This window comes from Gavia stellata, chromosome 2, assembly GCF_030936135.1.
Source record: "Gavia stellata isolate bGavSte3 chromosome 2, bGavSte3.hap2, whole genome shotgun sequence".
Lineage (NCBI taxonomy): Eukaryota > Metazoa > Chordata > Aves > Gaviiformes > Gaviidae > Gavia > Gavia stellata.
This window is the reverse complement of record NC_082595.1, coordinates 33,547,946-33,573,359: the sequence shown is the minus strand read 5'-3', so window position 1 is coordinate 33,573,359 and position 25,414 is coordinate 33,547,946. Positions and strand designations below refer to the sequence as shown.

At 38.8% G+C, this 25,414-nt stretch overlaps 1 protein-coding gene across 1 annotated transcript; it reads left to right on the top strand.

The window, feature by feature from the left end:
- The first annotated feature begins 16,590 nt into the window (after nucleotides 1-16,590).
- Nucleotides 16,591-25,011, top strand: LOC104264542 (sulfotransferase 6B1). The gene is made up of 8 exons (XM_059827988.1): nucleotides 16,591-16,718; nucleotides 18,824-19,068; nucleotides 20,560-20,699; nucleotides 21,365-21,454; nucleotides 22,081-22,207; nucleotides 23,012-23,106; nucleotides 23,629-23,785; nucleotides 24,881-25,011. Exons 1-8 carry the CDS (start codon nucleotides 16,591-16,593, stop codon nucleotides 25,009-25,011), a joined length of 1,113 nt encoding a protein of 370 aa, XP_059683971.1.
- Nucleotides 25,012-25,414: the final 403 nt, after the last annotated feature.

Genomic DNA, 25,414 nt, shown 5'->3' with positions numbered 1-25,414 from the left:
TGCAGTCAGTGAAAGGATTCTAAGCCTCATTGTATCAGCAGGGTCTGATAAAATTATTCAATTCCCATAAAAATACGTTTGTTAGAATTTTATCTTTGAGACCTGGCAGTATTCTCAGTCCTATTCCATTTCACTTCTTTTTAAAATCAAAGTGCCTGAAACTTTCTCCAACCTCATAGTCTTCAGTATTGATGACAGCAGGTAGATCTGCCCTCTCAGAATACAAGATTCCCTCTCAGAATACAAGATTCATGTCATGTGTCATCTATTACCTGCTTTTTTCTTTTAGGTATCAGCAGTACAGCTGATGAGAACTTTTCTGATGAAGCAAAGTTTGATCAGGAAATACTCTGAAACGCTCCAGAGCAGTCTTTAATAATAGTATTTCCTCTGTATCTTTACATACAAATTCAACAATACCATGTCACTAGTTTTATTCCAAGTTGTTCCTGTGTTCCAAACTGGGTCTCATAAACGATATGTACGTACATTCAGTAGTGCACATTCTATATCTCCTATAAACATTGAGTAATTCTCCAGTGACTCATGCCAGTAAGACTACCTAAGCAATAAGATAGTGTTCATATCATACAATATTTCAAGTATGCTTTATATGTATCATATGGTGAAGATCTGCTGATCATCTGATAAATGTATCTGCTGATACATTTATATGTATCATAGGTGACTGCTTTGAGCAGTGGAGTTCGACTAAATGATTTCCAGAGGCCTTCTCCAACCTCAGCCACACTGTGTTTCTATGATAGAGTGGGCAAAGCTGGCTAAAGAAAATCTCCTCTATTGAATGTGCTTAAATATCTGCCATAATAAAAAGGCTGTGTTACTGTTCCCATATTGCTTCTACCTGGCTATTTCAGCAGCTGAACTGTTGAAAAAAGGTCTCCCTTTTGATGTTAAGAACCAAGTATGTGACAGGAGATTTTACTTCTGAATGGATTGCAACTCTGCCCAGCATGAGCAGGAGACAGGACTCAGCTCTTCTGCTCCTGGCTGCTCCCATGCTCTGTAGTGGTCTGGGCTTTTATGCAATGCTCTGTGTTCAATGGCAAATAATGAGGTCAAATTTCTACTCCTTACCCCTGTGATGTACTTCAGCTCAGCTACCTATGCAAGTAAGGCAACAGTGGGCTGGTGGTGGCTGTGGTTTCCATTCTGGTAATTTTGCATCATTTATATAATAAGTAACGATAACATTTCCTGTAGAGGAAAATGTTTGTGTTATTTTACTCTTTTGAGTGTGCAGAAGAAAATACAACTGGATAAAACTCATGTGATTTATACTATGTCCATTAAAGCTCTAACTAGGGTGAGGCTTGAGTCATGGCTTCAGTAATTAAGTCCTAATCATAATGGCCATAAAAAGGAGGGAAGAAACTATTTTCCCAACCATTTTTCTTGTACAAAAAACTGGCAAGATCATTTTCACTCAAATTCTCATAAAAAATATAGCCTTTGGCAACAAGTCAAATTCTTAGCCTGAAAGGCTTTGGGATGATTGACAGAATTGACATTATTCATTCTTCATAAAATAATATGAAACCATACTCACAGACCCTACAAGTACATCCATGTAGAGTAGGCTAAACCCCTCTATTTTTAGGTATAATTGTCAGCTAAGCAAACAGAACAGTGAAATAAAAGACTGAGAACTGATCCTTTCACCAACTGTAACCTGAGAATGAGCTTAACTGTCTACTTTAAACAAACATTGCGTAATATAACATAAATTGAAGCTCAAGCCATATTTTAGATCAGATATTTTATTTATCCATTACAAGATGAATATTGACTCTGGCTAGACTCCTGTGACATGAGGCCAAGTTAAAACGAAGTCCTTAAAGAATATGAGACCCTAATGTCCCATCCTAGAATGGACCCAAGTTGCATTTAGCTGTGCGTCCTATGTACAGGTGTGGCCAACAGAATATCCAGCATGTAATGATAATTCCTCAAAATAGTTTCCCAGTCTGCAACAGTCTGTTACCTAAGGACATCTTGAATCTGGAAGTACTTGTATTTAACAGCTCTCTGAGAATTTCTCTTCCATGAGTGTGTTGATGCCCTTTGAAGGCTTCTTGGCTTTCATTACCACAGTGTCCTTGTTTGAACCGGTTAGATACTTTCAGGATGAATCAAGAGCTATAGCTCCTCTTGCTTCTAGCATGGCAGTTCTTCATTTATGTAACACTTGGAATGATAAAATTCCAGTCCAAATCGTTAACTCACCATTTAAAACACTTATGTATGAACCATTGTTTACAGAACATACACATTTTAGTTTACCTGTGGAATCAAAGTACTGCTGATACACGTAGCCCATCCTTGTATATCAGACCTGCCAGCACCTTCCCCTGCCAAGCAGGAACATTTTATTGCCTAAGTGGCAAGTTGACTAGTTCATATAATGGTTTGGGTTGGAAGGGGCCTTTAAAGATCATCTAGTCCAACCCCCAAGTTGTTCCAGCTGGTCTTACTTTTTAGGGAAAGGCAGACATCTGAAAAAGCACAATGTGCACTTTTCTTAGAGCCTGTTGATCTGCTCCCTTTATCACACTGAGCCCAATGATCTGACCCTCAATGACACTGCAATGAGTGTCCAGTCTATCAACAGGGACTTTTGGAAAGCAAAAGGGAAGAGAAAGGAATGGAAAAGTCTGAAAGAGCTTTAGCTGATGTGTTAGAAAAATCAATGATTGCTGCTGATAGACTGGAACATAAAGACCTGATCTTTACCTATGAGGGGACTGTCTACCCCACTACTCTTTGCACTCCTGAAATATTCAAAGCTATGGAGTCCTCTGAAGCCAGAAGAGATGATGTTATCCTAGCAAGCTTTCCTAAATCGGGTATGTTTTTCTTGCTGCACAAAGGAGGTTACCATAATAATGCTGATAATCAGAACAGGTATAACAATAGCAATAACAACAGTAACAACAACAACAACAACAGTAATTGCTACTACTAATGTAATTATGGTGTTGCATTTCGAACTATGAAATAATTTATTTCAGGTTTTATTTGAGATGAATGAGAAAGGAAAGTGACATTCCTATTTGCAAATTCAAATAACCCCACAAACTTTGGCAATAAAACTATCTAATTTCTTTTCATGTATAATACTGCATGTTGTAGACTTTTCTCTCCCCTTCCTATAAACTATATGAAATATTTCCATCCTACAAAAATACAAACCTTAGCATTTTTTTGTCTTAGGAAACCATAGACTCCACAGGAACTCAGATTGAAAAGGGACATGTACATGGATATTGGGCATATCCAGCATTATCAGAATTAAATTAATAAACATTTTTGAAGGACATCTGGTTTTCCAGAATGTAAAATGCTATCCTTCATTTTTCTAATTGCTTAATATAGCCTATCCCACAGCCAAAACACATTTCCAGTATGTATGTGTGTGTAGGAAATCAGTGTAACAAAATCCGTGCAAGGCCTCAGGGAGAGGAAGGTGATACCTATTTTACAAAATTTTACCTACCTATTTTACAAAAAACTCAAAGTAAGTTTATTCTATCTATTTGCATTCATTCTCTCATACCTATATACTTTCAAGCAGCAAGGTGTTTGTGTTTGAATGGTGTAGCCAGGGTTATGTGTGGTGTGTGACACGAAGGATAAGTTGAGTTCTTATCACATATCTTGGGTTGTTCTTGATTGATGGTGACAAACTAGTTTTTGGACAGCTCTTCTCTACCCCATAGGGGTGATGACTAGTTCAGTGTGATGCTTTGGGTCCCAAATTTTGCTTACTTCAGCCCCTCTAAATGATAGACAAGTCTGCTGCATGCCTTAACCTTGTTGCCACCTTCCTGTTGTCACAGCACAGGGTCTTCTGCTGACAAGTTGTGGTGCCGTGTTCTTATCAGAGCACAGGCCTCCTGGGCTTGACATAAGGAACACATTCCTCAGTTGCATTGCTGTGAACAATCTCCTTCCTTTTCCATGCAGGTCGTCCTCTTAACCCTTGTTCTGCTGTTTCTCCTGGTGTCTTCAGACACACATCCCACTCATACTGCACTCATACCAGTCTTAACATTGCTGTTACAAGTTCTTACATGAGTACTTTAAAGTTGCAATGATTTACATCTGCTCGTGTAAATACTGGATCTGACAAAAGAGAAAGTTCAAGCTTATGATAATTCCACTGACCACGAGTTATGCTGGGGTCAGTTTGAACCAAGATGAATTTTGGCAGACAAGGAAGAGGATCGGCTAGAGAACTTAATTTGAGGCAAACCCAAGACATTTCCTCATGGCTTTTAGTAATATTCCTATGCAATCCAAACAACTTTTTTTTACCCTGTGATGTACTGGTCAGTGTCCTTCTTAAAACCATGTTGTTAATTAGCAGTAAGACAAAGAACTAAGGAAACTTGTTTGGAACAATGATCCACATTTTTATCTCTTCCTATTTTATGGTTTGGTACAAGTCCAGTAAAATAGTTTCTCCTTTTATCCTACCAGAGCAGAAGAGGCCTCAACTACTTTTTTGTAGGCTTCAACAATATTTTAAATGCCACAAACCAGGCATATTTCTGGGTAGTGTTCACCATCTCTGTAAGTGTGAATTTCTACAGTAGAAAATATTTTCTTTTGTTTCCCTAATGAGATGTCACTGGTACCCCTCATGCACTATTATTTCATGAATTACACGCAAGACTTTTCCTAGAGTCTTCAAAGCAATTCCACTCTTCATGCTTCCAGGTACAAACTGGTTTAGACAAATATTAAGTGACTTAATAGCAACAGCTGCAAAAAACCAATAAAAATGAAACAAATAATCAGAAAGATGTGCCAGAAGAATTTCCCTACCTTGAAATTGGATATCCTGAGAAATACAAGGTGGACACTGAAGCTTATATGTCCTTTCTCAACTGAACATGTGACATATGAAATACATCCTTACAGACTAAGGACCATGGACAACTGCAGGGATTCCCTAATCAAAATAAATCCATGTAGCCCTGTAAGGAGAAAAAGATTCAGAAGGACTGTGTGAGACACTTTCCAACGTTCAGTCCAATTTTATTCTGTAGAGGTTACAAAGGAGACTTTTCATGCAAAGATAAACAAAAAGACTATGTAACACAAGAATAAATTCTGGAGATAGTCCCGTAAGGAACTTCCGTTGCACCTCCAACAAGGCAAATAAATTTGCTACTGCCCTGCTGCTTTCTTATGCCCAACATTTACTTATTAACAGAAAATACGTATATTTATTTGCTTTCCAAAGGCAGGGTTTTTTTTCATAAGGAGATGCAACATCTGTATGACTAGTTCCAGTTTCTGTGCACTGTCTAGCTAATATGCTTTTTTACAGATGCAGGACAAGCCCCCGAGACAAGTGGACAGCCTAGTCCCCATGTGTAAAGAGACATTGCTGTAGGAGCTGCTCACAAGGAAGTTATATACAGATAGTGCCAGTCAAAAACTTCTGCTATTGTATGTCAGAGTTCAGATCCTTGCTCAGGACTTTTCGGAGGTATTCCCTTTTCCCCCATCCTTCTGCATTGTTCCAGCTTCTCTCCTTTCCAATCTAATCTCAGCTTCTTCCTTCTTCTGTTCCCTCTCCTCCTCTTAGTCTCAACAGGCTCCTCCATTTTGGCTCCAAAAGGATGCACCATTCTCACCTCCCCCACCAAGATCCCACCCATTACTTTTAGATTTCTCTCATCACATAAAGAAGCAGCATGAACTAATATTTTGAAATGGATCAGAGGACAATTTTTCTCCCTAAACAATTGTTATTAAGAGCTTTTAGGTTAGAGTTACTGAAAACAGACAGTATTTGGTCCTAGGAAAAAGCTTCACAATTTCTCCTATCCCAGATGAAGTTTTTTGCTAAGGGTTTTGAAACCCTTTGCATTAGCAAAGGGTTTCAAAATACTAATGTTAATGTTGCTTTCAACTTTCTCTCTTTTCTGAGTTTTATTGATGCGGATGAAGAAATTATCCCCAAGAAGACTTATATGTACCTATATGGCTCTTCAAAATTTACCTGAGTCCATTTTCAAGAACAAAGCTAAAGTCAATACTTTTTTAATGATTTATAGATGTACTGACTTCAGTGGATTTTCAAGCCAATTTACATTTTTTTTTTCTAATCTCCTACTGGGACCATTTACTGTTGGTGTTGCAAAAGGCTGGACTCTGAGTGCAAGTCATCCCGCAAAGAATACTATAATTTCACCCAAATGTGACCTGTCTTGTTAATTTTATTATTTTATCTGGTCTATTTTAATAAAACCACTGTTCACCATAAATAGCTGAAAAACTTCATGCCAAGCAAAACACACTTAGATTCTGTATAATTGATTTACATGTGTTCAATAAATATATTTTAAAAACTTTCCTCAAGGTGAAGGACAGTGAAATAATTTGAATTCTGCTTATAATGTGAAATCAGTACTTCAAGGTTAATGTACATGGTCCAAGAAATCTTTGCTGTGGTAGTTAAAATGAACATTTCTATTTTTCCATTACAACCCTTTCCTAATACCTGTATGTGTATGTTAATCTATATCGTTCAGATAGTGCTATGGCTCCAAAATCCAAAAGATTTAGTGATATTTTATTATCATTTTTCCCTAGTCTTTTTCCCTTTTCCATCTTATGAATCCTGGAATAGTTTCTTCAAAGACTTGACAGCTGGAAGAGGTATCGTAGAAGATAGATACATTCTTGATAGATACATTCACTCATGGTTACTGGTGTTTTACTCTCACTGTCTTGACCACCAATGTAGAATAGTCTCTAACACAAACACTATCATGCCTTCAAAATGTCCTTCTCATAAATTGCTCTTCAATTGCGTCAGCTGACTAGTAATGATTACTAGAGGGTTGTTGCACATAGACAGGCATAAACAAATGCCTACTGCAACGCTCTCACAGTCCAGTAAAGAGAAATGGATTTTCTTTGATGCTCTCAGTTTGGCTAGGCTACCCCCACTTCTGAGGACCTCCTGCAGTTCATCCAGCTCAACTGAGCAGTGAAGACATACCTTTGGGAAAACTCTAGAGTCAGTAAGGGAGCCTTCACTACTCACCATGGCTTTTTTGGTTATTAAAGGGTATTTGGCCATTATTTTCAAACATTAAAATAATACCGGCATTTAATAACAGCATGGTTAAGGATAAGAAAGCAATGATAACAGCAGTGGTAATAAAAACTCAGTTAAACCACAAATATTTGCATGTCTAACTTCATTTTATGGCTGAAGTGTGGTAGTTATTTCCAAAACAACACATCCAGTGGATCATATGAGCATAGTTATTTCTTAGAACAACGACCTGAGCTAATCATCTTGGCTGCATTTCCTAGGCAGTTAAGAGACACTGATTTCTAAAGCCTTTTCTTGTAGAAACAGTGTATGATTTTACCTGCAAAGGAGATCTGACTGTAGTTCCGACATGGATTCGAGATTGGAAAGCATGCACTCAGTCTTCAATAATATTTCACCATATAATTATTACCTTATTACATGCTTTGCTTTTACCCAGTGCTGTGGGCATCCTATTATTTCAACTGTCTTTCTGAATGGAACATGCATGCCTTCATCACTGTTTCTGTAAATGGACTCTGCTCATTATCACAGGACTTTAGCTATACAGAGCCTGATTTGAGTAATTAGTTGAATGAGTCTTGGGAACAGCTGTGTACATCGCTGTCTTTACCTTGTCATCAACGTGGTGTGAAAAGAGGTAGCCTTAGAGTTGGAAGGCTAGAGGGAGGAAATGCTGTGTTTTCTTGGATATTATCCAGTGCATTACTTTTTTCCTAACAGAATACATGTTTAGGAGTGAAAAAATTTGCTGAATATTTTTGGGTTCCCTTTGAATGAAGAAGACATTCGTGCTGTTGTATGGAGGAGTAGCTTCCAATCTGCGAAGAAGACCTCTAAGAACCCTCATGGGGCGTTTGGTGATGTTCTCTTCGGTAAAGATAAATTTTCAGCCATTCTGAAGACACTATTCTCAGCTTTCCTATTGTTAGGTGTGCTATTCCCAGCTTCTTTAGCAGAATTTTCCTTCCGTAAGTATTAGCTGAATAGTCACAGTATACAATGGTGAAAAATTCAATAGATTTCCTAGCTTTAAGGGTTATTTCACAACTGGCTTGGCACACAGCTTTTGGGACACCTTTTGGGACACCTTTCGGGACACCTTTCCTCTTTTAAAACTGTCTGCACCTGACTCACCAAAGTCAGCTAATCTGAGATGGGGAGAGACAGACTGTTGGTGGTGTGGCAATGAGTTCTTTCCTCCTCTGTGGCTAAAAGGATATTAGATATTAGATGACGGCATGACAGAGCTTGTCCAGCTGTTAAGACCATTAAGACCTTCTTCCAAAGAGACATTTGCTTTTTTTTTTTCCTTTGAAAAAGCTATGGGGGCTTTTTGAGGAGCCATTGGCTTTCTGTAAAGAAAATATTTTGTTATTTCTGAGTGTCTATACGTCTTTTCGTCCAGACCATGAGTGCCATCTTATACGGAAGTAATTCTAGAGTTACAGCCTTCATGGCAACACTAACTAAGCAGCTGGTGAATAGTTCTTGAAATGCAATTGCCCTCCAGCTGGTGTGTTAAGGTGAACAAAAAATGAGGCCAGTTAACTTCATTTCACCCGTGTAACAACACAGGAGTTAGTCTGTGGCTCTTGACTCATCCTTGCCCCAAGACTGGGGCCATCTGTTGGATAAGTGAAGCAGAAAGCTGGCCACAGATTGACCTCACCCAGTGGAGCTCTGCAGACTAGCAGAACTGCTTAGGTTTGGAAAGGGATCAGATCCAATAATAATTTCAAAAAGCAAAGAAGAACAACTCACCATATAGAAAGATATAAATAATGCTTCCTGAGAAAATAAATACTAAATGCTAAAACCTGTGCATTACATCTTACAGTGTCGATAAGGGTTCTTTATAGGTGGTGTTAGCAACTGGAGGAATCTTTTTAAGGAAAAGCATAGTTTGGAAATGGAACGCTTAGCAGCAACCACTCCAGGTTAAAATATGGTGTGTATTGTAAAGCCTGAGAGATAAAACAGAGCTGTTAAAACAATCATTTCCTGAACTCTGATCAGGAATGCAGTTGCATGATATACAGGACAAAAATTGATGTCACAGATAAGTGTTGTAATATTCAGACTACAGCTGCTTTTATAGTGATTGCAGTGTATATCAGATGTTAATGCTAAATGTAAGACCTTTGGCATACTGAAAAGTTGTTCATTTACTGAACAGTGTTATAATTAATCACATACAGAGGAATCTAACAGCCCTGCTTCACAATATGCTTTCTTAAAGGAATATTCTATTTCCCCTTTTATTAATGAATTCTCTCAGTCTTTCTAGAGTGGTTAAGGGTATTTGATACCTAGAGGCCTTTCTAAAGACTATCAATTCAGGTCACTTCTTGGCAAAAAGATTTCTGCCATAGTTAAGCTCTCATCTAATTATGATTCAAATCAATGGAATTTTTTCATTGACTTAATTGGAAATTGAATTAAATCTGCATTAAACACTGATAAAAAAGAAGCTCTTAACACATCATTAGCTCAATCTGTTTAAAGTATAGTTATCTTTTTATAGGCAGAATATCAGCCTCTGTCTTCATAGCTTTCGCTAATTTTGATGCGTATCTACTTGCAAAGCTTGCTCTGTAAATTCTCTGCAGGCCTTGTGCTTTTTTGCAAGTATGCATCAGCAGAAATCTGAATCTTATTAACACATAACATGCCAGTCTGAGCCTCCTGATTTCTTTTTCTAGCCTAATGAAAACTGTTGTCATAAACCAAACAGATCACATTTGTGTGTGTCATTCCTAGACACTGCTTTTGTTATTTGTTTAGTCACAATACAATAAAGCTACAGTTTACAGCTGCCTTTGACTCTGTTTCATGGATTTCTAACACATCCTAGAGCTGCCTTGCTGTGAGGTCCGGTCCTGGTCAGAGAAGCAAGAGGTGGACCCTTAGCCATAATTTTGGTAGTTACATCCCTAAGTGGTGTCATTTAGTTACCTACAGGTAACAGCTTTTTTGATAATGTTGGGAATATTTGTAATTACTAGTGGTTGCTTTACACGTTAATCCACTGCTGTAAGGAACAGACTGGGCACAGATATTTACCTAACTGGCATGAGTGTGGAAAAGTGATGGGTAGATGTTCCTGCCCTGGACTTGGGTCTTGCCTACTTTTTCTCTCTGCTCAGGTCTGCTCTGCAGTCAAAAGTGAAGCACTGGTCCCAAACTTTGAGACTTTCACTTGGGGGTTCCTTGAGCTTCAAGGCAACTGGCTATGCCATGTCTGTGGTAGGTAGATACTTTCTGTGAGAGTGATTTGTCTTTGCCCTGACTGTGGAAGTTTGCTGAGGTCTGCTCAGGGTGTTAGCCTCTGGGACTGTCATGGAAGCTCAGAGGAAACTTCCCAGCCAAGCTTCAGCTACTTTTCCATAAGCACACACTGCCTGAGTACAGCAAGGCTCGTAACAGCCACTTGTGCCATGAAGTCAGTGTGCTGACCCAAAGGACACCTCTGTGTTCACCTGCTTTTCTGAGGTCCTCATGCACATCAGAGTCAATGCATATCCCTTCCCTGGGGAGTGAAGGAACATCTCTGCAGCCTTATGCACCTGACAGAACTCAACGTGTCCCATGCTCATGCAGTGACTGAGCAGCACCATTTTCCTCCAGACCAGGACTAAAGGCTCTGATACAGATTTTTTTTCCTGCTATTGGCTGCTGCAGGCCATGATAGGACAAGGCTCTGAGCCTGAATATGGGAACTCTGTCTTGCCTGTGGTCCCAGGAATGCTTTTCTCCTGCTGGTTCCCAAGCAACAAGGGAAGAAAATTACATAGCTCAGACATGGAGAGTGCAAATGCTGGACTTAGCAAAAAAAAAAAAAAAAGGGGGGGCGGGGGTGATTTTTAATGTCTTTTAAGCCCCAGACTAGGAAAGAGTGCTTCCAAGAAATCTGCAATGCATTTATGCAAGTTTTCTTCTGCAGTAGTCAGTTCCCCACGTAGCAGATGACCGCTTTTGCTACCTGCTTTTTGCATTAACATTTCTGTGGAGTAAATGTAGTTTACGAATCAACTAACTAAAGGTTAAATACTCATAAAAATATGAATACTTGTAAGAGTGTTTTAATATATAAAAGCTATTGTCTCTCTCATGGGGGCATTTCCTCAGAGCAGCTCTTTATCCCTCCCTTCAAAACAATGTTCCTCATTTCTCCCTCACCTTCCAATTCTCCAACCTGACAGTTGTAGTTCCTCAGGTTTGGGGAAAAGGGTATTTTTTTCATTTCTACCACTTCTCTTCCACAGCTTGCTTTTACTCGGTATGTGTCACCTTAACTGGAGATCACTCTACTCTTTTCCAATTCAGCAGCTACCAAAGGTTAGTAAGAACTTAGCTGGGAAGACAGGTAAGTGTGGAGGTTAAAACCTAATGAATGAAATTATAGTTTCCTGATCTGGTCTGTGTATAATAACACCTTCATTAAAGAGTTGTGCTATTCAATCTGAACTTCTTTGTATGATTTAGTAATTGTTCTTATTCTAGGTCTCCTTCAAGCAAAATCCATTTATAACTTTAAACCTTAAGGATGTCATCAATTCATTGAGGAATAGGGTGATCCAGCAGAGCTAGTCTCAGTGGCCTCTAGTTGGTGGCCTCACTCCCTCCTGTAGGGATTCAAGGATCCCAGTTACCAAACAGCTTCTGCTGCTGATCACAAGACAGAGACTAAGTGTGGGAACAGCACTGGAACTAATCAGGGGTGAAAAATAATTTACTAACTTGGCACTCCACACTAGCAGGAGGCTTCTTGTTGTCTTGTCACACTGACTTTTAAATCCTGGCAATTCTGATAAAGTCTGCAGTTACAGCTGTTATAAAATTGCTATTAAAAATGGGAAACATAGGTTTCAAGCCATATAGTGAGATAGATTTGAAACTGGATCAGTCCCAGGTGTCTACCCTATCTTACCATCATGAAAGACTCCTCTATCTCTGGCTGGAGGTAGTGGAGGAGACAAAGCAAGGCCTGGAGGACTGAGCTTCAGAAGCGGTTCCTGAATGGTATCCCTGGTATATCAAGGAAAATGCCATCAGTTTAGAATACTTTAAATCAGGATGGTAAAAGCTGCGACTAGTCATTAACTATCTGTTTTCACTCTTCAAAGACAGCAACTGTGGGGTTACTATGATGTAGAACAGTCATAACTATTGGCAGAAAAAGACTTATATAAGATAAATTACTCACCTAAAAATAAAAAGACACAGAAGTTCTGCCTTTTCCAAGCCACGTATGGAAATACATTTCATGGACAGATTAGTAAGTCTGGTGAGCTGTGCTATTGCTGACTGTTTTTATCTTGTTTTGGATATAAAATCCCTTCATCTTTACACAATGAAGCAAATCTCAATATAGGGAATGGACTTGACATAGGGAATGTGCAAAGAAAGATGAAAGCTGAGGAACTGTGTTAGTATCAAAAAGGGGAGTGGTGAAGATGAGGGAACCTTAAGACTAAGAAAGAAGTAGGGTGAAATAGAAAGAGGGAGAAGCTTTCATGTTTTTGTATCTGTGTTTTTCCTGAGATCAAAGGGGACTGTGTATTTTGATTAAGCTGTAAAAGTTACTCAGATTGGAGATTTGAAGACACAATTGCCCAGTATCAGGTACATCAAGTGAAATATGAGTTCACCTTTCCCCTCTAGGAATGAATCTGAAGGTATTGAAAGGAATCTAATTAGGGAAGATGACAGCCAAGCAGTCCTGCTGGAGCTCAAAAAAGTCAGTTGGCAAAATGAATCAAGCCTGCTGACCATATGAAAAAAGGAAGAGAAAACCATGAGGGGATAAAAAAAAGGGGTTTTAATTTTTTTTTTTCTTTTAATGGATCAGGAGGATAAGAAAATCATAGAAAATGGAAGAAAGAGAATGGGGAGAAACTTCATGGTGAGCACTTGCATTTGGCCTGTGGTAAAAGCTCTTCAGCAGAGTCCCTCAGTAGAAAGTAGCAGAGCACTCCTCAGGAGGCAGGCCAAGAGCTGAGCAGCCACACAAATGGACTTGCTGCTTGGCTCTAGGTTTTGCCCCCTGGGTCAGCTGATGCACATTGCCTGGGCACTGCAGTGGAACGTCAGCTAGTCTGGCACATACATCTTTGCAGAAATAGTTCCTTATCCATGAGCACTAGGTTTGCTTGGGAAGAAAATGCAATGCGGGAATTTTGTCATTTGTAAACAATGAGATGCTGCATGAAGTAGGAGAGGAAAGACAGTCAGTTATGAGATATCTGTGTTCAGACTGGGAAAGTCTGATTATATGGCTACAAGAAAACACACTGGGAAGCCCAGTACTGAGACAGTGGCTTTGTTAGCCTGTGTCTTGCAGGGTTTGAATTGCCTGTTTGGCATCAGCTTCATCCCTGAGGAAGTGGTTAGGTGTCTGCACTGGGGTCTCCACGTGCTTCTTCTAGGAAAAATTGTTTGCTAAGGCTCAGTACAGCAGAAATGCTGGAGCCAGCCTGAGTCCAGCACTGCACCCAGAGCACTAGGAAATGCAGCACAGCCATCGGGAGAAGCTCTGCATAGACCCATCTTGTATTTCTCAGGGTTTGTTAGAGGTGATGCTGCCAAAAAGAGCTATACTGCTAAATTTACCCTGGAAGCAGCAGAAAAGCACTTATCACACAGTGGCATCTGAGCTTTTAACTCTTGTTCCTGCACACTACCATTAATCTTCAGTCTGGCTAAACTGTCTATAGATAGTTGTGAAATAGGTATTTCTAGGGAAGAGATGCTCAAATTATTATTTCCCTCTCTATTCCCTTACATCAACTCATGTCTCCTGTACCTTCATCTCCATACTCTATGATGGTAGGAGGGTATGGATACAAAGCCCTATGTCCTCCTCCCATGTCCCAGCTTTGCTTCCAGCAGTACACACTACAGCCCTTGTCCTCCACAACACACCACGTGGAGCTCAGTCAGCTCGCTTAGTCCTTCAGAGGGCAGCAGGAGGTGAAAGAAAGTGATAGATCATGGGCCAAGAGTAAACAGGTTGTTACTGGTGGTGCCCACATTGGCCTGGTAGCCAGCTAGTCAGCATCTGAATTAGCCAACAGGCTATTAGCTAGCAGTTCTTCTTTAAACTTTCTAAAGGATTAATTTACAGTGTCATGACTGGGACTTAACAAAATCCATGGAGAAACGTGTTTTGGAAAAAATCAGAGAAAAACACTCTAGTTCTTTTTGCATGACTCTCCAGTCCTAATACTACAATAGTTGAATAAAACTAAATGTCTTTAATAAGTTAAGTGAAAAAACAGTTAAAATATGATCTTCAGTCAAGGAATTAAATTATCTTCTCTCTGAAAATGCACAGTTTTGACTTTATGCTTAAGACTCGAGCTACACACTTCCAGTTCCTATAGGAATATATCCATTAATGTCTCATATGTTTTGCTGAGCAAGTTGTGATTACATTGATAATCCTGATTTATGCATTCAAATTCATATACTGAGAATTAAAATTGAAATTATTTTTTTTGCAAAGAATGTGACAGGACTAATTTTTTTAATGCATCTGGATAAGCTGTTTCAAGATACCTCTTTAATCAGATTTATTTAGCATACTTTATATTTGCATTTTGTATTTGGCCTCATTTGTATTGCCACATTACGCTTTGTGCTTTGACTATTTCAGGGGCATAGACCATAATGGGATTAATGACAGGTTTGCAGGAAATAGGACATTTAATGCATTAGCAAGAATCAGAAAGTCATCCATAACATCACTGAGTGTTTTGTGACATTCCTCTTTGCTCCCTCCTTCCTGTTTCTTCCCCTTCCTCTTTTAATATCAGGTTGTATAGATACACAATGAGGCAACAGGTGACTTCACTAGCCTGACTCCTCCATCTGCACTTTTATTTGGTAACAGAGTTCTAGTCAGAGACTTCCAACTTTTTAAATCAATTTCACCAACACGGTTGGGAAAGATCAGATAAAACAAACAATCAAGGAAATAAATCTCTTTTGGTAATGGTTTGAGGAGTCTGTTATCATAGAGCTGACATCTTCAGATTAGTATAAGAAGATGATTTCTCCAGCATTGTGTGTCATGAAATTCTCTGTATTTACTGGCATGTTCTTTCTTATTACCTAGTGGAGTATTAACAGGAGGGAGAGGGCAGTTAACCTTTGCATCTGTACTTTGGCAACTAGCCAATACATTAATAGAGATGATGAAAGCTGTGGAAAATTGCTTATTTTCTACCTCATTCCAGAGAGGGAATTAAGAGAGTGGAAACTCTCCAGAGACAGTAAAGCTGAGGATGAAAAAAAGCTGTGAGAGGAAAGTTTAGAAAAGACATGAGGGAATACTTCTGTAGACAAGGGATAGTGTCTAACCTGATGTTGTGACCAGCTTTGTTCTGGACAGGGAAGGTGACCGTCACAAAGAAGATTCTACAATTCAGGAGGAAAACAAAAGATGAAGGAGGATCCTAGAAAATTTTATGACAGGTTAGACCCCAGCTCAAACAGTTTTTTAGACTAGTGAAGAAAACGAGCCCAGATCATGTACTGTGGATTAATTATTTTTCATCTCTGTTTCAGTATTTCCTGTATTTTTAAGTAAATAATAATAGTGTCATGCAGGCTGGTAAATAATTTGTTTTGTGGCAGTTGTCTCACACCTGTCATGTACTCCTGACATAATTAAATCCTGTGCAATCATGAAAGGCTCTTCCCCTGCCTTCCTTAACGTGCCTATACACCCAGGCAGCAGCCTCTGCCAGTCTTCAAAAGGTGCTCCAGCACTGATCATCTTGATGGCTCATGTTCATACCTGGGCACTGGGGCTGAAGCTCACCTGGGACAGCCCTAGAAGGGGCCTGGACAGGATGTCCTTTTGTCTGAGTCTTTAACTTGTGTTCCTGCCTGCCTTTGTCTCCCTGTGCTCCTCTGGGCTTGTGTAGACAGGCCTTTGATGAGCTGATGGCTTCTATGATGGGCCTGGGTGTATCTGGCCAGGGTATTATTTGGGCTCCCCCTACATTGTTTCTCTGTGCTCCTTTGTGGGTGTACAGACAAGCTTTTATCACATAACCTAAGACATCCTACCATCCTGGTCTCTGGAGGCTTTGACTCCCCTCTGATCAGGCACATGCTACATTATTCAAAGGGAAAAATGCCACATCTGGTATTTCCATTGTAGACCCAATTCTACTTTAAGCCCTACTTTTCATGGACTCTTTCATAGGATCCCAGGGAATGTCCCTCACCCCCGAGTTTTTTTTGCAGATGGATGGTTGGGGATTTAGGGTACCTTCATGAATGGATCAATCTTAATGGATCCATCTTAAATCTTATTAGGTCATTTTGGAGGACTAATTTATGGAAGCCTTCTCCAGAGTTTTACTGAGATTAATGCAGATCATAGGAATAGTTACAGAAACCCACTTCTTCTCATTTACCATCTGACAGCACAAGTTTTGAGAGTATTGCTTTGTTGTTTCATTTAACAAGGAATGGATCTTCATAAGCAGATCAGTCCACTAGGCAACTGTCAGCTGGCAGTGTTCTGTAGCTATCACAGAAAAGGTCACCAGCTTCTTTCTGCAAAGCTCCACAATCAAGGAAAGACCAGGTCTGATAAGTATGGGAAGTCAGAAACCCTTAGTGGCACTGTGGTGGCTTGAACAACAAATACCGTTAATCTAGAGATTACCAAATCCTTTAATCTGTTTTTAATCTCCATGTTTTTAAAGCCACTTCTTAGAAACTTTAAATCAACTGATGTTTTCCGTCAGTCTCCGGGTTCAGATTTTGGCAGGATCAGAGGGTCTTCTTGTGTAATACGTATGGTGCAAAGTACACTCCTCCCATCTCCCGGCTCAGGTGTTGTGGCAGATGGCTGTGTCAAAGGCTCACATTACTAAATCTTGATCCTGCTTTTTTTTTGCCAAGAAATTTAACGCCCCTCAAAATCCCTCCTCATGACTTATGTCTTCTAATTGTTTTTTCTCCACTAAAATTGTTTTTTTTTTGTTCCTAAGGATAAAACATGCCTCCAAGGAATAATTGGCCTGACTGCCCTCTCTGGCAAAAATACACTGGAAATCTTCTGGATTTGCTCTATCAAAGTTTCTTTGGACTATTCTGTGATGAGTGAAGTATAAGAGTGAAATGAGCTCTTTATAATGGAAATCTTATTCCAACACTATGCTATTGCATGAGATACATTAATAATTTACATACCATTTCCCCCCTTTTTCCTTCCTTAGGGAATGCGTACGGTCCCAACCCTTTTTTTTGCCAGCAGGTAAAAATACTAATTAAACACATTTTCTTAGCTTCAGGCCATGACAGTTTAATGCTGAGGGAAAGTAAAGGAAAAAAATTAAAGCAAGCTGCTTTCTTGTTTTGCTAGGGTGGCTGGTTACACTTCAAGAAGCAGCAAAGGTGCTATTTCATGGTACAGCAATTTTTAGCTAATGTCAGTGAAGTGATGCAGGTGGTGCCAACTGGCTGCGCTTTGGCACAGGTCTCATTCAGCAAATGGATCAAGGAGGAGTCATATGAAGTCCACTTGGTTCAGATAACGCCTGCACATAGCTGGTCTTTCTATATTGACATAGTTTTACAGAAAAGAGGGGATGAAGGGAAAAATCGAAAGATTTCCATGGACAACAAAATTGATGTCTAAATGTAGGGCTAGGTCATCCCATGAGCACTGCACTGTGCCTCAGAGACCAGGGGTGAATCCTTCAGGGCGAGCAAATGGCGAAAGCATACAGGTATGCAGTCGCTGGTCCTCCTGCTCCAAGTGCCCAACAGGCAGCATTCAAAAGATGGAGAAAAGAAATAATGGTATTTAGATGCTTGGCATGATTTTTTTGCGGGAACTATTTTCTTGTTCCTTGTAACCCATCCTCTTGCCAGAGACTTAAATACTAAACCTGGGCCTAACTTCAGTTTTTCCACTGAGGTCAGTGCAGTTAGAAGCTCATCACCTGAAGTGCATTATAAATGCTAGTCATTGTAGCTGAGGCTATATTATTACCAACTCAGTAATGGCTGATCAGTTGTTAAACAATGATTAAGCTCATTAAGGAAAGAACATGTATAAATGAGTCATTTCCATGTAACCACCAGAAAGTTAGAACTCTGTACTGCAGTCCAAACAATGGCCAAAGAGTGTGTGTGTCCACGTGCCCTCCTGGGCACCAGATGGAGGGAGCAGTCAGCCACCCTCACGGGACGGTCCACAGCTCACTCGCTAGTACACTGAACATTTTCTCTCCCAATCCAAACACGTTTGATCCCATTTTGGTGAGAATGATGAGTGATAGAACAAAAAAAAAAAAAAAAAATCACAGCAGAGCAAGTACTAGAAAGAGCGGAACTGCCATGAGGAATGGGATCATGCTGTTTAAACCCCAGCCTGCAATTCATGCCATTCTGTTTTGATATATTTTGTTTATAAACTCTGTGCTGTAATTACAGATTTTTTGACGTGATATTTTGAAGTTAGTTAAGCCCTTTAACCTATAATGCAATTGCATTTTCTTGGTTTTCTTGTTTGTTTATATTCAACTTCTGTTGATTTCAAAAGGTTCAAATTACTTAAGGTCTTTGACTGGAGTTGCGTATTTCTTTACAGTTTCAGAAAGAGTAGTAAATTATTGCTCACAGGGTCAAAAAAAAAACCAACCCAACCCCCTATTAAAAGGTAATCTGTGGCTCTCTTCTTCTGCATAGCATTTCACACCGTGACAGAGCCTGTGAGAGAAGAGAGAGAAGAATGGAGAAGTCCAGGAAAAAGTTTACTGATATCATAGATAAGGCAATGGTTGCTGCTAACAAAATGGATCGTGACAAACTGCTTTTTTCTTACAAGGGGATTCTCTACCCTGCTACTTTTTGCAGTCCTGAAGTATTTAGAGCCATGGAATCCCTTGAAGCCAGAAGTGATGATATCATTTTGGCAGGATACCCTAAATCTGGTGAATATAGTTTGCTTTCTTCGTAAATAAAGTTATGTAATGGCAAATAAGTAGGTTTGTACTAAATATATATAATATATACTATATGATCTATAATATTATATATTATACTATATAATAGTATTTAGAATTTTCAAAAAATTTTGTAGAACTAATTTTGTTTTCAAAAAGCACAACAAAGTTAATTATGAAGATTTTATATAGGGAATTTTTCAAATGACTGAGAAAAATACATCTGCTTTTCTTTTCTATAGCATGTAAATGTTTTTGTTATCTTTACTTTTTATAGTTATGAAGTTAAATGCAGAAATTAGAATTACAATACAGTTCTCACACCAGAGATAACTATATCTGGTATTGCAGGATCTGCTTTCACATTTTTATTTGTAAATTTAATGGCTTTATATTTTTACACAGAATGGAGCTTTTGGTACCTTCACATGCCACGCTGCATATTCTTTGGTTTATGTCACATAGATGTCAAGGATATCTGAAATCCATAACTATTAAAAAAAAATTTTGTAACACTTGAAGTGATCACGCTGATCTTTGACTATTGGGAAATCAAGAGGAGATCTTTGCTAGGGTTGTGAGTTTACCCTGCATCTTTGCTCCTTCTGCCTGAAAGCACCCTATACTGGCCCATATCAGAGATACAGGTTTGGATTAGATGTGTCTCATATCCATTTTGATGTAGCTGTTTCTGTTCTCCAGCAATTGGATTCACACTGTCTTACAGTAGATAGTCACAGTTGACAGGATTGTAAAGTTTTTGCTTTTTTATCATGTTTTCTTTTTGAAGAAATGCTATGCACCAGAACACAGTTATTAAGATTGTAGTGACAAAGATGTAGGAATCCAGTGTCCAGAAGTCAGGAAATGGTAAACTAAAGATGGGCTTTCTCTGCAGGGTCTTTTTTATGTTTTGAATAAAAGTAGAATAACTGTGTATAGGAGATGTCACTTTAGAGAATTTTTGCTTATTGGCAAAAAAAATGAGCACATACAGAACAATTTTCAGATCTAGCTCTACTCCTGTGTTGAAGCTCTGTGACCCGTCTTTCCTCCCAAAATAATCCTGTGCAGCACATCAGAAAACATAATATACTAGGTTCTGAGGCACAGGTTTACCATCCCAATCCCCCTTATATTTGTCACAATAAGAATGTGTTACATTAATGCATGTTTTCCTATCTGAATCTTAGTGGTTCTTCTCCTTTATTAGTTAATTTACAATATATAAGTTAATTTACAATATACAAGTTAATTTATGATGTACTGAGCCATTCGAGTTGCACAAATGTATCCTCATAAAGAGCAAAGGTAGGACCCTGAGAGGCGATTGTCCAGATAGTCAAATGTGATTGTATCACATGAAAGGAGACCAGGCAACTCACTTGGCAGTACTACCTACCTCTTGGCTTTCCTGGCAAATAATTTTCTGTTTATTCTAAAGGTTTTACAGGTAATTCTGTATTTTTCCCCTTTCAGGAACAAACTGGGTAGGTCAAATCTTAAATGATCTGGTAGCCATATTTGTAAAGAAAACACAGAATAAAGAAAGCACCATGAATGATGAAGAACTAGAAGAATTCCCCTACCTCGAAATTGGAGATACTGGGAAATATGAGGTGGGCACAGAATACGTATGAAAATTGTCCAAATTTTGTGCTTCAAATACTGAATATATGGTGTGTGAAATACTCCACTGTTTGATAAGAACTCTCCCACTTCTCTGTATGTACCATCTGGTCAGGATGAATCTCATCTGCATTACCAAATGCTGAGGGATAAATGGACACTTCAGAGGGCTTCAGAGGAGCGCATACTCATTAGATAGGAAAGAACTGCAGAAATTCAACATAGCATGTTTTGTATTTAAGAAGAGTTTCATGAAATGTCAAATACTGAAATACTGGCTTTTGTCTCTTTTACTAGCTCTTCCTCCTCACCCCTTCTCTCTCTCCTTGAGGTCCTTCAGCTTTCACATACCCCCAGTTAGAGTCTGCATCTTATCTTTAGATTTGATCCCTTGTCTAACTGAACATGTTAAATTCATTATCACTGAAAAGAATTAGCAATGAATCATCTTTTTCTAATTGTTCATTCTCGGGGGCTTTTGAAGATTAGAGCTACTTGGAGCAGTCCGCTAAGATCCCAGGATAACACAAAAAATAAGTACTTCTATCAGCCAATAACTGTTGATAAGTTTAGTAAGGCAATATTTTATCATAGGCTGATGAAAAGAATATTGTACTAACTGAACTATCCACTTTCCTCCTTCCAATTCTTAAAGCGAATGAACAAATTACCTTCTCCAAGAGTTATATTCACTCATCTCCTTCCTGAAAATCTTCCCAGGTCTATCTTCAAAAGTAAAGCCAAGGTGAGTGCTAATTTTAATGTCTTGAAAGCAAACACTCCAACCCATTTAGTAGTTTTCTGCCAATTTTCAGAATCACTCATACTTAAGTGTTTAGCCTGGCCATTTCTACATGCCTGTTTAAGTACTGCCATTCATCTCACTTAATCTCCATTCATCCTTATTGACACCTTTGTGTCAGTCTCCACAAGCGAGATGGAGGGTGGAACAAATCCTCCAGCAGTAAAATTTATTTTGACACAATTTCCTGTGGGAGGCATTTTATGGTGGTGTCACAAGTGAGGGCCTCAGTGTGCCAAGTTTCAAAGAGAATTTGTATTTTTGTGATTTTTCCCTGCTACCTAACGGTGATTGATGCTTGTATTGAGCAAAATGTACTTAGATGCTGCATAATTAATTTGATTAATCTGTGAAAGTTATTTTAATAATTAGAGGCAATCATCTTCACAAGGTACTGAAGCAAAGTGAAATACTTCAGGTTCTAAATTTAGAATGAGATTGCTACTTCTGCAAGTAGTATACAAGATATTAGAAATTCCCCAAACTGCATTTATAAAGTAGATTATTGTTTTCTTCATACTATAGTCTGTTATGTGTTTTTCTACAAATAAAATACTTTTTTTTTCTAGATATTGTTGCTGATTCGCAATCCGAAAGATGTAGCTACATCTTTTTACCATTTTTCCAATGCCATGTCTCCTCTTCCCTCCTATGAGACCTGGGATGATTTCTTCATAGCTTTTATGACGAAGAAAAGTACAGTATATTCTTCTGTCCGTGTCAATTTTTCAATGCTTTGACTTTGTCTAAAAACCTTGCACTTTGTAAATCAGCTTCACTAAGATTTTTTGGTTTACAGTACAAAAGCAGAGATTAAAGACAGAAAATTAGAAATTTGAACTAAAGTTTACAGTACTTGTCTTACTGCCTGAGGATAAATCCTTATCAAAACTGCACTTCCACAAACTGCTTTAACTTGCACAAACTAGTATTTTCTCTGGAAGAAGCAGTTACTCCTTATCTCTATCTGGGATCCTGTTCACCCCTCCTCTCCCATGTCCGTCATCTTGTGCCCACACAGACGTCTGAACGCCTACAAGTCAAATTGGACGAGAGGAATGATTTGGACTAAGTCTAGTGCACTAAAAAAGAAAGAAAAAAATCCCACTGGTTTAAAATTGCATAAATTCTTCAGTTTGGCCTATCACATGGCCAGCAAAAGGGAGGGTTTAAACAAGGTTTTAAACTGGATTAAGGGAGTCTGCAAGATGGTTTGAGTACTGATAGCTCTTCGGTGGACTCACATCTGTCTTGAAATGCTAACAAGTTTTACTGTATTGACTTACAAATTGTATCATATGCCTCAGACATGTGCACACGTCAGAACAGCCTGGAGCAAAACCCCATAATTCCCACAGAAGGGTGTAAACTTTGGCATAGACATGATTAGTATACCCATGGCTGAAGGATAAACTTAAAGAATAAAAATTGGTTTATTTCATAAGGAGCTTGTCTAATCTTCATTTATGCTTCATCTTAGGATTCTTTTGTTTTATTTAGTGCCCTGGGGATGCTACTTTGAATACCTTTCTGAATGGAACAAATATGCTGCTGATGAAAATGTTATGACAATAACTTATGAAGAGCTGAAAGAGGTGAGGTTACCAATAGTTACAAATATTTTATACTTCAAAGAGCATTTGTTCCTAAATCAATTAACCATTATATTCATGTAGTGTATTCGAACTGTGTGATACTATATGAGATAGACTCTTGTTTTAAGGGAAGGAAAGGTGAAATTTAAACTTAAAAGCCTTTTTAAGATTTTGTTTGTGGGAATGATACTTGTTTTCCCTTTAGGTGTGATATAAACCCAAATACTGTAAATCAAAATTGTCAGTAATTTTTTTGGGGGGAACTTTCATATATTCAACAGTGTAGATTTTGCTCAACTGTAAATCACATACAGTCTTTTGTGACCTGTAGAACGACAGCTCATATCTCCTCTGAAGTAATTATGGAGAAGAGAAACACTATGATGTACCACTCCAGTCCTACTGAATCCTATGAATATTCTATATATGTACCCAGCAGAGAGATGTAGGGAAGTGCAGACACCTCGGAAAACACTGTAATTTGTTCAAATGTCATGTGGTATGTTACATTCCTCTTTTCAGAATCCGGTCCTGTGTGTGAAAAACATAGCTGCTTTCTTTGGGATTTCCCTGATTGAGAAAGAGCTTCAAAGTGTGGTAGAGAGGAGCAGCTTCCAGTCAATGAAGAAGAACTCGCAGAAGACCCATGGGGCATTTGGCAATGTTCTCTTTCGCAAAGGTAGGAAGCTCTGAGAGGTCCAGAGGTAGAAATGTCACGCTGTGAAGAACTTGGGACACCCATCCTTTGCTTCTTTTTTGCACACATATTAGCATTACAGATTAGTATTAAGCAGGTTATCACTGTTAGGCTTGAGAAGACTAGTCAAGGAGCACTGGTGAGGAAGAGATCCATCAAGGCTCTGGCAGCAGGCTGTAGCCAGCACAGGATGAGCAACCTCACAGAGCAAATTTTAGAGGCTCACAGATGACTGTCAGGAAGGAAAAACTGTCATGTGTCTGAACTCCTCTCCACCTCTGTGCCAAGATCACTGATTCTTCAGCCATTAGAGGCTTACCTGAGCAGGCAAAACTGGGCCAAACTCAGCCTGAGTGGCATGATCACACTTTTCAGAAGAGTGTAGGATCTACTGAAAGGGCCACTGCCAACCCCCTGTTCACACTCACAGGTTAGAAGTAAGACAAGCATGCAAGAATCAGGTATATAGAGAAGGGGAAACAAAAGGGAACTACTTTTGCAGTGTAGTGTAGGGGACACAGACATGAGAGGGCCAACCTGGCTGTCAGAATCTATTTCTGCATTTTACATTAAAGAAGTCACCAGATAAAAACTCAAGCTGCCAAGGCAGCAGAAACCCAGCTCTGCCTCCTGCCAGATGATTCTTAATCAAGGTTCATTGTGGTGTGGTTTTTTTGTTTGTTTGTTTGTGTGGTGTGTTTTGTTTTTTTTTATGGTTGGACTTGATGATCTTACAGGTCTTTTCCAACCTTAGTGATTCTGTGATTCTGTGATTCATGATCTTCTACCTTGTTAGTCATAACTGACTGGAGTAGAGAGCTGCAAGGTAACAGGACTTTAGGTTGCTTTTTTGGAAACAGTCACCTGAAGAGGAGTATGTTCTTTTGCATTATAGCAGTTTCACAGATCTGTAGCTCTACTGACTTCACAAAATTATATTGGTGCAAAAATGAATGAAGTTTTATCTTGAAAAATGGATCATCTCCATTTAGTGTACAATGGCAAAAGAATGACAGATCTATAGAATAAAAATAATAAAATTTCTTGTTTTTCAAGAGTTTCTTTGCTTCTTTGAAGGTGGTGTAAGTGACTGGAAGAATCTTTTCAGTGAAGATCAGAATGAGAAAATGGACAAAGCATTTGAAGAACATATAGGAGGAACTAAACTGGGAACAAAATTAAAGTATGAAGTGTACTGTAAAGTCTGAAGAGTAATGAAATGTGGTTAGAGCAAGAGCTTTCCAACGCACTCTCAGATCATCTGAATGCTATATACTAGAAAACTAGATCAAATGATCTAAGGACATTAGAATGACTGTAATAATCCCATTGTAGCAGCTTTTACAGTGACAATGATGAATAGTGGGCTTTTGTTTTAAAGGTGAGATCTTTGGCTTGCTTTGGCTACACTCATTTGCTGAAAAACATGGCAACTAACCATATTCAGATAAAATTAACAGCCCTGTTTCAGTAGCTGTCACCTGGAAGGAAATGCCCCTTTTATCTTTCTAGCCAAACTCGGTCTTTCTAGACTACTTATAATTATTTTGTACGTAGACCTTTTTTTTTTTGCAAAAATGTTTCAAATCAGGGAACATCTTCACAGAAAAG

Bases quoted from the DNA above. Each gene is read 5' to 3' on its own strand.
- LOC104264542 (XM_059827988.1), top strand. From the start codon at position 16,591: ATGGATCTTCATAAGCAGATCAGTCCACTAGGCAACTGTCAGCTGGCA. The intron at 19,069-20,559 runs GTGAATATAGTT...TTCCCCTTTCAG, and splicing joins GGCAGGATACCCTAAATCTG to GAACAAACTGGGTAGGTCAA. The intron at 23,107-23,628 runs GTGAGGTTACCA...TCCTCTTTTCAG, and splicing joins CTTATGAAGAGCTGAAAGAG to AATCCGGTCCTGTGTGTGAA.